This window comes from Balaenoptera borealis, assembly GCF_965194805.1.
Source record: "Balaenoptera borealis genome assembly, chromosome: 12".
NCBI classification, from domain to species: Eukaryota; Metazoa; Chordata; class Mammalia; order Artiodactyla; family Balaenopteridae; genus Balaenoptera; species Balaenoptera borealis.
Genome location: NC_138869.1, coordinates 108662386 through 108674536, shown reverse-complemented (window position 1 = coordinate 108674536; position 12151 = coordinate 108662386). Strand labels below are relative to the sequence as shown.

Genomic DNA, 12151 nt, shown 5'->3' with positions numbered 1-12151 from the left:
CCCCAACTGCTGCCTCTCCGCCCCTCTCGGTTCACCCAATAAGCACAACCCCTCCAAAGAAGAATTCCAGCGGAAGGGGACTCCTGTCCGGAAAGCGACTGTCTCTCCAAAAGGAAGGCGAGCTCTGGGAGAGAGAGGCCAGGACCCCGGCCCCGGATCGCCACCCCGCCCCCGGCGCCCGCTGCCCAGGACCGCGCGGAGGAAAAGGGTACGCGCCGGGCGGGGACGGGCGCGGGCATGAAGCTGGAGGTGTTCGGGCCCCGCGAGGGCCTCGGGGACAAGCCGGGGAGTGACCTGGAGGGGGCGGGCGGCCGCGACGCGCCGTCTCCGCTGTCGGCCGCGGGCGACGACTCCCTGGGTTCGGACGGGGACTGCGCGGCCAACAGCCCGGCGGCGGGCGGCGGCGCCGTGGCGCTGGCGGGCGGCGGCGAGCGGAGCGCGGGCGGAGGGCCGGGCGCGGAGGAGGCGGGCGCAGCAGCGGCGGCGGCGGGGGGCGCGGGCGGCGGTGCGGGCGCGCGCGGCAAGCCGTACACGCGGCGGCCCAAGCCCCCGTACTCGTACATCGCGCTCATCGCCATGGCCATCCGCGACTCGGCGGGCGGGCGCCTGACGCTGGCTGAGATCAACGAGTACCTCATGGGCAAGTTCCCGTTCTTCCGCGGCAGCTACACTGGCTGGCGCAACTCCGTGCGTCACAACCTCTCGCTCAACGACTGCTTCGTCAAGGTGCTGCGCGACCCTTCGCGGCCCTGGGGCAAGGACAACTACTGGATGCTTAACCCCAGCAGCGAGTACACCTTCGCCGACGGGGTCTTCCGCCGCCGCCGTAAGCGCCTCAGCCACCGGGCGACGGCCCCGGGCCCCGGGCCGCGGCCCCCGGACGCCGCGCCTCCGCCGCCCGCGCCCGCCGCCCCGGCGCCGGCCACGCCCCGCGCGCGGTCGCCCGCTCGGCCCGAGGGGCGCGCCAGTCCGGCGGGCAGGTTCTCCGGCCCCTTCGCCATCGACAGCATCCTCAGCAAGCCCTTCCGCAGCCGCTGCTCCGGGGACGCGGGCCCCGGGATGCGCCCACCGTGGGGCGCGGCGCCCTGCCCGCTGCCGCCCGCCTATCCCGCGCTGCTTCCGGGCGCGCCCGCCGGGGCCCTGCTGCCGCTCGGCGCGTTCGGCGCGGCCGAGCCGCCGGGGCTGGGCGCGCGCGGGGCCGAGGCGCCGCCCCTCCTGCTCGCGCCCCTGGCCGCCCCGGCCCCGGCCCCCGCCAAGCCGCTCCGGGGCCCGGCCGCCTGCGCGCACCTGTACTGCCCCGTGCGGCTGCCCGACGCCCTGCACGCGGCCTCGGCCCGCGCGCCGGGCCCGCACCTGCCCGGCCCGCCGGAGACGCTCCTGGCCTGAGCGCGACGGAGCCGGCCGGGAACGCGGGCTCCGGGAGGGGGTGGGGGTGAGCTTTCCACCCAGAGGACGGAGACCGTCAAAGAAAACACCTCCACCAAACGTGCCTTAGAGCTAACGCCTTCTGATGCCAGTGTCCCAACTCGGTCCCGGACATTTCCCTTCGTCCTTTATAACTAACGTCACAGCGGAGCAAAGCAGCGCTTCACAACGGTCTAGTTTCTTGACCAAGCCTGTCCCTGCCCCCTCCACGGAGACTTCTCCCTTCCTAGTGTCCAGGCTCCGCCTTGTTCCTCCTGTTTTCGTTGCACCGTCCAGTGATTTGTCCCTTAAAAAGCAAAACAAAAACAAAAAAGCACGTCAGGAAACCATTCCATGGGATCCATGATACGACTACTGCGGGGGTACCGGCCCCGCTCCTTGCACGCGTGTGGCATCTACAGGTGTGGCTGAGGGCGGGAGGGGCCGGAGGACTGCCAGACATCCCTCTGCTCTTGACCCACGTTTCACTGTGCCAAAAATGAAAAATATATATATTGTTGGGGTTTGTAGTTAAATTATTTATATATTTTTGAAACCCAAATTGAAAATGTTGCAGGCAACGGTTACGGCTTTATTCGCGGTTGGGTTCTCTCATAACTGTGGTCTCCTTGGGCCAAACGGTTTCTTCCAAGGACAAGTTAACATTATGCATGTGGGGTGCCAGGACCACTGCCACGTGAAAGCAAGTGTGATTTTTATTTTTAATATTATTTTATTTGTGTCTGTGTACATGTTCATGTATGAATGTTATGAAACCCAGACATAGTGCTTATTTTTTAATAAAACTCACAATCGACTTCAGCACTTTGTGGTGATGGCTTGGAGATGGAGAGCTTTTTACACCCCCCTGCCCCCCACCTCCAAATGGGTTCAGGTTTGACTCTTAAGAAACTCTCTGTGGAGTTCCAAATATTTTCCTGAATAATTCAGTAAAGGTAGAGGCTGCAGGTTTCCTTACCTGACAAATTGCTGTACAAGTCTCCGGGGTGGAACGTCCATCAGTGGGATTTCTTAAACATCAAACCAGTGACCTCTCCAAGAATTCACTTAGTAGTTACCAGAGCAAGATAAGGTGTGGGCCCCTCTTCCCCAAGAATCCTTTAGTGGACAAGTTCAGCTATTAACAATCTTGGTGTCGAGCAGACATTGCCAGGTGAAGTGGTTCTGATCATGCTCAAAAAGCTGGAAACCATCTTGGCAAGGGGCTTTCTTAACACACGATTTCTTCAGGGCAGTGTTAAGAGCGATTCGAAAGTCAGCTTTTTTTGTCAAAACAAAACCCTCCACCTTTTTAGGAATGCCCAGTGCACCTGGGTGTGAACCCATCAGTAGTAATTTGTCACTCTCTCCTTTTGTAGGAGGGTAAGGTTTGTAGAGGTGGGGCTGCCAGGCCTATTTCAGTTGTGATCTGAGGAGAGAGGCCACCTCCGATGGGGCAGAGATGATTACCCATATTAAAACCGGAAGGTTTCCATCAGCAGAAGGACCAGAAAACAGTGTGCACATCAGTTTCTCAATAAATTCAAAGGCAGTAGAGCGCTACCAATTCATGGATTGCAGTCTTCGAAAAGGAATACAAAGACGGAAAACTTCAGAGGTTCTAAGTGCCGGCCCCATTGTTGTTCCTGCCGCTGGGCAGATGTCATCTTATCCAAGACAAGAGGATGGTTTGGGGTCTACGTATGGTGAAGTGGGGAAAGAGAGTGGAGTTCATTTCAGGATGCTGTGTTTTGGCAAGAGTTGGAGAAAAAAAAGCCCATCCCTAAGTGTAGTTAACAAGAAACAAGTCTTGACTGATCTGGTTATATCTACTTAGTAGTCATGAAGAGGGATAATAACAGGGTTGAATTATGACAAAAAGCACCCATTTAAGCAGAGATTTGCACCCACACGACCAATAATCAACAGAAAATAAAACTGAAACGGGGGGCGCGGGGAGCGGAGGGGTGGTCCAGGCTCAACGGGTTGAAATGGCGACGATCCGTCCGCTCAGGTCTCTGCGCTCCTGAAGCCGCACCCAGCGCCTGGGGAGCCCCCGCCCCCATCACTGACTCCGGCGGACCGACCCCTCCCCTCCGACTCTGCCCGCTCCAGAGGCCGGCTGCCGCCTGCCTCCACGTCGGGTTTGTAACGCCACTGTTTGCATTTCTACATCGATACACCGGGACAGTTCTGCAAATGGACAGAAACAGCAACGTAAAAAAGGATGTTTTCTCAGTCACAGTTCTCCCCTCCCCTCAAACGTCCTTCCTTCCTAATGAACACTCCGGACTTCAGGTGAGTGAGGGGTCCCCTTCGCCGTGTCACCGGGGACCACCAGGTTTTCTAGAGAAAGGCCAGGGTCACGGGACCTTTGCGCCCCGGTCCGGCGCCACGACCGCTGCCGAGCTCCCGCTCGCACGACCGAGTGGCCATCATTCCCGGTGGGCCCGGGCGGGGGGCGATGGAGGGTCGGGGTCCCGCCGCTGCTCCACAGCCCCAGCCCTGGGAGCTTCGGCCTCCTTGCGGCAGGTTCCCTGCGAGACCCCGCCGAGGTCCTCCCTTCCTGCATCCGCCCAGAAAATCCGGTTCCTCCTCCGCGCTCTGGTGGGCAAAGAGCAAGGTCTGCCCCTCCCCCGGCCCCAGCCCATCCTCCTCCTCCGGCCCCCAGCCCATTCCCCTCCCCCTTCCCCGCCCATGACCCTCCCCCAGCCCTCCCCCGGCCCCAGCCCATCCTCCCCCGGCCCCAGCCCATCCCCCTCCCCTCTCGTCCAGCCCATCCCCTTCCCGCCGCCCACCCCATCCCCTAACCTGCCTCACCCCTCTCCCCAGCCTCCAGGCCACGGGGGCCAAGGCCCACCTGTGCAAACACCAGGCTGCCGCGGGCAGCTGACCCTAGGCCGAGGAGGGGGCTCGGGACCGCGGGGTGAGGGCGGGTCTGTTTGGTTTGGGCAACGCCCTTTGATACCTGGGAGTCTGGGCCGTGGGCCAGGGTGCCCTGGGTCAGTTTTCAAAGAGCCCCCCAGCCCCCCCCCCGGGTGCTTTGCAGTCCCCTTTCCTGACCCCCGACCCCCGGAAGGACGCTCGAGGTGGCCTGAGAGAGAAACGCACGCCCACGCCGCTTCCTGGAGCCTCGGCCTGCAGGGCCCAGACCTGCCCCAGTGCCCCCCCCACCCAGGCCCCAAGCGACCAGGAGCCGGTCTGCGGCCTTTGGGGGCTGAAAACCTGAGCAGCAAACCGCTTCCTAAGAGAGAAGAGGAGTGTCCCAAATACGGGAAGCGGGGCACTGTGCCCTGGCGGCGGCCCTGGCCCTGCCACCCCTGCAGTGAGACGGCCACGCCAGGCCCTGGGTTCCTGCTCACAGCCTCACGCGGGCTCCCTCCAGGTTCTCGGTCCCACGTGGACTCTGCAGAAAAGAAGAGAAACGGAGAGAGTCTCCGCCTGGCCTGGGAGGACGGGCTCATGGTGCCGGGGGTGGGGGGGGCTCCCCAGGCCGGCGGGGGGCAGCAGCCGCAGGCCACCCTGTTGCACTGCCTCACAGCGTCACAGACGTGCCACTCTCCTTTCTCGGGGAATGGTGTGCACACACAAGCACACAGATGGCTCACTGACTCTCTCGGATAGAGCCTAATCTTACAGACGAGGAAACGGGGCCCAGCGAGTAGCTTAAACACTCCTTCCTGACAGACCCAGCTGGAAACCGAGACCCAACTCCAGTTCAGAATTCTCTCCACCATAACGCAATTATCAGCATAATTCAGACCAAAACATACTGTGGCCTGAACTTAGCTGAACTACTCAGGTAATCGTCTCGGTTCACTTTTATTAAATGGTAGGCAAGCTTCCCAAACTGGAAAATGGTTTCTTTCGTTACTGAGAGCTGTACCCTCACCTCACACAACTGTCCCCTCCTCTGCCTGGGAGGCCAGGCGCGGGGGTCACAGACCCTCAAGCGTCACTGTTAAGCGGTGCTCCTGGCGCCCTTTCTGTCACTCTGCCGAGCGCCAGCCCCACCCCTGTGGGGGGGCAGCCAGGATTCTGTGCTGAGAGGGTCTCAGGGCCCCCTCCACGGGCCCTGGTCTCTGGTGCCACAAGCCGGTGGGCACTCTCCCCACACGCCTTTCCTACTTTCCCCAAACAACAAAAACAGCCCCTTCCCCACCCTGGAAAGAAGGAACTTCTTACAATAACCTGCCTTGCAATTCTACCTTCTAAAAAAAATGCCAACGCAGTGGACTCACGTGACTGACAACTTTCTTAGGTGGTAAGGGACTTTGTTGGCATCACACGTACAAAGGTACTGCTCCTCTGTTTTACTGTTTTTTTAATTCTTTACATCATAATAGCTAAGCTTTGCCTGGGTTCTAGAAATTAGACCCCAGAGAGTCCAGTAAATATTTCCTGCTTTCTAAAACCACAATAGTTCTCTCTTAAGTAACAGACTTTATAGTTCTCTAATGAAACCATTAAACTTTTGTCATGCTTTAACAACATAATTTGTTAATTCTTAATGCTGTCAACAAGTGGCCCTAATAAGCGTCTTCTAATTTCGTGATCAAAAACATAAAACTGTAACTGCCCCCGATTCCAGGTCCTCTTTCAAATTCGCAGAGGCTCCGACATCACACGGTGCTGTTGCGTGGACCTCTCTGCTCGGCATTCAGACAGATGGGTGACTAGAAGCAAATGCTGTTCCTGTCATTCGCCAGCTTACACACAGGACTTACACCCTCCTTTTTGGTGAACTACAGCCCAACATAAATATTAACATAATACCACACTTCCCTTACCACTCCTGGAGCTTCTTTGCCACTCCTTTCAGGAAAAGTTTACCTTAGAAGATTTGCCATAACTGATCCTTTCTATCACATCTGTTTGGAGCCCAAAATAACATACATATTCAACGGCCTTGACATGGATTTGTTGTTTCTGATCACCAAGTTCTAACTGTTAAGGGAAAAGGTAGAAAAGTTTGGCAACCTGTGGCTGGCTAGGCTCACGGCAGCTAGATGTCTGGTAACGCTCAAAACCACAGAAGTGGTCCAGTCAAGGGAGAGCTCAGAATGGGAACTCGAAGACAAGCCTGAACTCTGGCCAAGTCTCTCGAAGCTGGGTGACCTCAGGGGAGGGGCCTCCCGCCAGCCTCAGCAGGACAAGAGGATTGAGCCAGCACCTCTCTCAGCTCATGGGATGTCACAGATGTCATGCTGACAGATGCTTTTTCTTTCCCTTAAACTCAATCAACTTGGGAGCAAATGTGTATTTCAGGGACAAGCTTCCTTAGAGCATTATTCAACATAATTAAAGTTCTCATAGACACAGCAAAACATATTGGAGACCACCAGGGCTCAACAGACATATATAGCTTGCCATTCTAGTGGATCATAACATGTAGCTCCAATAACATTTGCCCCCAGTGTGTTCTCAACAACTTAAATTTTGCACAGAATCCCAGCTTTCAGAATTAGGTGTAAAACACCAACATGCTTATTTCACAGACAGGAAACCAAGGCTTCGAGAGGCTGGGCTATTTTCCCGAGGTTTCATGATAAGCAAGGCATCCAGGGCTGGTTCCCGCTCCAGCGACAGCTCCAGGCCCGTGCTCAGACCCTGGGATGAGGGGATCAGACCAGCCCTTCGTTTGTTTATTGAGGAACAAAGTCCAAATATGCCAACGGCGCTTCTCTGGGTAAAAGAGTCGGTACAACCTGAATACGCACTAGCACCCAGGACTCAGGGCTGGAAACAGACGTGTGTCTGTGTGTGCACAGACGGAGCACGGAGATACTAATACTAAACACTGAAATCAAGTCAGTGTGGGCCGTCAGAAGGAGGGCAAACCTGGAAACTAGAGAAAAGCCCTGGAAATACCAACTCCTACAGTAACAGGTATTATTTAATAAAGTGAACTGCAGACACATCCTCAGGCCCGGGGAAAGAGGAGTGACAAGGGCCACACGACGCCTGCAGAGACCAACCCTCTTTGATGGGGAGCAAACATCTGTTCTGCCCCCCGACTCCCTCAGGCCCTGCTCACACGGTGGGCTGCTCTGCGGGTCCCCGCCTGGGGCCGGACAGCGGCCTCTCTCCCCAGGGCTCTGGACCTGGGGCAGCGGGACTCAAGCCCAAACGGAGCGGGGCTGACTTGTCCCTGGGACCCCAGGGAAGTGGTCCGTCAGGCTCAGCTGTGGGAGCCCTGGCTCCTCTCCTTTTGGGGAAAATCCTCCCAACTGGCCCTGCTTCACTCACACTTGTTCGTCCACGTTTCTGCCACCAGCGCCCTCAGCGCCACCCTGCGGGGTCAGCCCAGGCGCAGTGCCAGCCAGGCCTTTGCTGTGTGACCTTCCTCCTCCTGCTGGCCCTCGGAGGACACCCACAGTGCCCACGGGAGGACGTGGAGACGAGGAAGCTGGGCTGTGGGCAGCGGGGGTCGGGCCGGCAGTGCAGGCAGCGGCTCTGTCCCCCGCCCCCCGGGGGACGACAGCAAGTACAGGGGGCCTCGCACAAAGGAAGAAGCTTCCCTCCGGGTGAGGCCACGTGCGTGGCACTGAGACAGGCGAAAGGGACGGAAATGAGATCCTTGCCAGGGGCTGAGATGGGGCTCTCAGGGGCACAAGGGGACTTTTGGGTGATGGAAACAGTCTTCATCTTGATGGCGAGAGTGGTTTCAGGACCGTGTACGTTGGCCCAAACTCAGGACTGTGCACCGAAATGCACGTGCTGCTGTTTGTAGATTAACTTCAGTCACCCGCATCTGACAAACACTCACTCTTACAGAGAATGAGCCCTAAGACATACTGTACTGCCCAAACCAGGATGTTTCCCAATCCCAGCTGAAGCTGAAGGAAATAAAGCTTTACTTATGGAAGTCTGGCTATAACTGGAGGTCGGCAGGGGAGTATTTCCGAAGGAAAGATAAGCGTCCCGATACCTCTGAAATCATACGCAGGGGTCAGCTGCCCCCTCCTCACTCTGAGCCCGGCAGCCCCCAGCCCGGGCACCCATGGCACTCCACGCAGGAAGTGTCTCCAGACCACCCTGCAAACCGGACCCCTCCAGCATATACCCACGTGTTCCTCCTACATTCAGAAACACTGTTCCCTCTGGCTGACCAGTTGGCTGAGAACAGACCAAGGGACCGAGCGCCCAAGAGGGGGAGAAGCAGCCTTGCTGTGGTCCCACCTGACGCCCGGATTAGTTCCCAGAGCAGCTCCGCGGGCTGCTGCCAGTCTAGGGCCCGCATCAGGGTCCAGCACCCCTGCAAGGAAAGGTCACCAAGAGAGGGGCCCCAGATGGAGCCACCAGGACCAGGTGACACAGCCCCAGCCTTTCCACCACGCTCAGACCCCGTGGCAAAGAGATCCCTGCTCCCTGCTCCCTGACCCCGGCCTGCACCCTGGTTCTGTACCCACAAGTGTCGGGGTTCTGGGAAGTTGCGCAAACAGGACATTCTTGACCCGGACAGCAGTTACACAAGTCAGCGCTCTGAACCGAGATAATTATTAGTTCTGTGTTTATTAGCTGAACCCCTTTTGACTAATAGCCTCTGGGGACGTTTGTAAATGCAATAAAAGGCCGCATCATTGTGTCGTGCAGTGATGAGGCTCTCTCTGGATTCTGGCTGAAGCAAGTCCTCGGGCCGTGCAGTACATCTGCCCGGATGCGGGAAAGGTGAGAGCCGGGCCCCTGTCCCCTCGCGCACCCCTCCACCTCTGCTTCCAACAACGTCGGCAGGCGCCGTCTGCCAACATGGATCCAGTAAAGATAAATCTGAGCCCAAATTTCCAGTTCATAACCCCAGAATGACTTGTGACAGAAAAAAGATGTCTGGTGGCCCCAGGCACCCCTTCAAGCCATGCCCTCCAGCCGTCAGAGGGCCTTGGGAACAGCTTGCCCAGTGGGGCTTTCTTATCGAATCGCAGGAGATAAAAACCAGCCCAGTTTTCAGTCACAGTTGTTTCCACAGCATCAGGCCACATCTGGGCAGCAGCGGTTGCTTGCAGAGTGATTCGCAAAGGGACCCGCAGGGCCCTGCTGGGGACGTGTCCCCCACTCCCCTCTGCCCACCCCGTCCCCCTGCTGTCTCAAATGTCTCGAGTCACTCTGTCAAGGTATATAGTGAACACGGGGCATAAATTCTCCAAAAGGAGAAAAGAGAAAACAGGCACAGGGAGACCAAGGCAATCATGTTCCATCGCAAACACAACTCCCGTCCTCGTGCTGTAACCGCAGGGCCCGTGGACAGGCTTGCTGGCCTCTGAGTACTCACCGTCCACATACAAACACACCCATCCACAGACCGACACCAACGGCAGAGTCTTCAGAAACATTCCTGCTGCCAATCTTAAGCTTCTGCCTGCCATACTTCACTAGTGGAGACGTTAGGTATGAAGGAAACACCTCTGGTGACCAGCAGTGGGTTCAGGGAACCAGCAGTGAGTCCAGGGGACCGGCAGAGAGTACAGCCCATACAGTGAAGACGTTCTGCTGCCCGCAGGCCACAAGCAGCTTTCCCTCCTGGGGGTCCCTTTTCCTTTGTCCAAGGATGTGAGTCATACATTCAAGTGCATTGTTCAAGTGCGCTGGAATAAATCTGCTTTTGAATCCCTTCGACTACTGAGTATCCAAGTTAGAAGGCAAATGCAGGACTTAACAAAGCCCACAACCCACATTCAGCATCAGGCTCCGGGGAGACGGAGTGACGGGGCACAAAGGGGCATGAGGACGGCGAGCCGGCACGGGGCCACAGCCCTGCCCGCCCCTGCAGCTGGCTCTCGGTCCGGACGCTGCTCCCAGGCCCTGGCTCCCCGACGCCTGCCTGCGCGTCCCCTCCTTGTGGAGAATGAAGCCGTGTTGCTGGCGCTGAGCACGCCCGTAGCAGAGGCAGGCCCTGGCCCTGAAGCAGAAGCTGCCTGAAGGATGCACACGCGGGGTCACGTAACCACACACAGCCGCCCGCCAGACCCGGGGACAGACCCGTTCAGAGAGACCCCTCCCCACACGGCCCACATATGCTGCCCGCTGCTGTGGCCCCGGCACACTGGCGAATTGGTGGACTCCTCCAGCCAAGCTCACGTTGTCCTCCTGGATGGAGACCCAGGCGGCATCCAACCTGGGCTCGGTGGGAGCGCCTCTCTGCTTGCGCCAGAAGGATGACAACAAGCCCATGTCACTCCTTCCACTGAGAGAAATTCACTTAGACTCTGCAGGTCCTCCCTGGAGAGGTGGACACTCCCTGGGCAGCGGGCGGGTGGGCGGGCAGTGATGCACCCTCACCCCCAGGGCCGCGGCTGGGGGCTGGCCCACGGCGAGCCCCGAACCCTGACAGCAACGGAGTCTCTGAAATGCAGGACAAGAGGCTGGTGTGAGTGTGTAGTTGTTCCCCCTTTAATACAAATAAAGGGGTGCCGTTCACATCACAGTCATAATAATTCCATGTGTCAAGTACAACGACTTTTGCCCAATGGCACTAAAGTGTCTTGAGGAAAGTACTCTTTTCTAATGTGCTCAAAGGCACCATCTGAGCATGGCCCTGAGTGCGTGGGGCAGACTCTGTAGGTGACTGAGTTTGGCTCCCTGTAGGCACCCCAGTGTCTGCAGCTTGGGAAGGACAGGGGCAGGAGGTGTGATTGGGCACTGTCCAAGCGTGGAGAGTGTCCACCACCGAGGACATGACGGCGTCACCCAGGGCAGTGTGTACCGGGCTTCGGTGGAAATCAGTTGACAGAAATACACACAAACAGCAAATTAAGGTTGTGTCAAAAACGGGGGTGAGTGGCCTGAGCAGAGGGAAGGATGGGGTGCCAGGACGTGAGACATACAGGGAGACTCGTGTGAAGGAGCCGGAAGAGGAGGGAGGAGGAGAGAGCGAATCACAAAGACTAGAAGAGCCACATTTGTGGGGGGCAGGGGGCCCGGGAGCCAACGGCAGCAGGGCTGTCACGGACGGTGGGGTTGATGACTGCAGAGCGGCGCTGGGGGCCGTCACCACCGGGCGCCAGGCCCGGACATGGGCCATCGTGGCGGGTCCTGGTCCAGCGGGCGGAGGCCGTCCCGGGTCCTGGTCCAGCCCTTCCTCAGCTGCAAGGCCTGCCCCCAGGGCTCCCTGTGGACCATCTTGGGAGAGTTGGAACGCTGGCCAGGGGCAGGGGTGGGTGCTCTTTGGGCCCTTTGAGGAAAGACTTCCTCGGTAAATGGCAGAAGGGATGGAGGGGGAGAGTGTGATTGACCCTGATCCTTAAGGTGATGTGGAGTTAACCTACCCCTGGAAAGGGTCCTGCCTCTCCCGGGGCCCTGTCTGCAGGGTAAGGGACAGTAAGAAGTCACGGGCAGAACACAGAGCCTGGGGTCACATGGTCCTGCAGGTCCCAGCTCTGCATCGGGGGCTGTGTGATCTCAGTCACCCGAGCCTCTGAACCTGCGTCCGTAGAGCGGGCATCACAGAACAGGTCCTGTAGGGCTCACGGGGCAGCGGGATGAAGTCAGAGCACACACTCGCATCTACGCGTGGAGCACGGAAGCACGAGTGGTGATCGGTACTAATAGTAGTGACACGCCTTAGTCCTTAATGATGACGTCATATCCTCATCGATCACCTTATAATTATTATACAAGTTACACAGTTTACCACAAGGTAGACACTTGTGGGGGGTGGGGGAAGACTTCTTCTGTACCTTTCAACTAAATTACCTGGAATTTGACCTACAGGATTATATGATTTATGTTGCAAATCAGAGTTTGTAGGTCT

General features: G+C 58.0%; 1 protein-coding gene across 1 annotated transcript; it reads left to right on the top strand.

The window, feature by feature from the left end:
• The first annotated feature begins 104 nt into the window (after positions 1 to 104).
• Positions 105 to 2226, top strand: FOXQ1 (forkhead box Q1). Its single transcript, XM_082346046.1, has one exon. The coding sequence runs from the start codon at positions 238 to 240 to the stop codon at positions 1384 to 1386; it is 1149 nt and encodes a 382-aa protein (XP_082202172.1). The 5' UTR covers positions 105 to 237; the 3' UTR covers positions 1387 to 2226.
• Positions 2227 to 12151: the final 9925 nt, after the last annotated feature.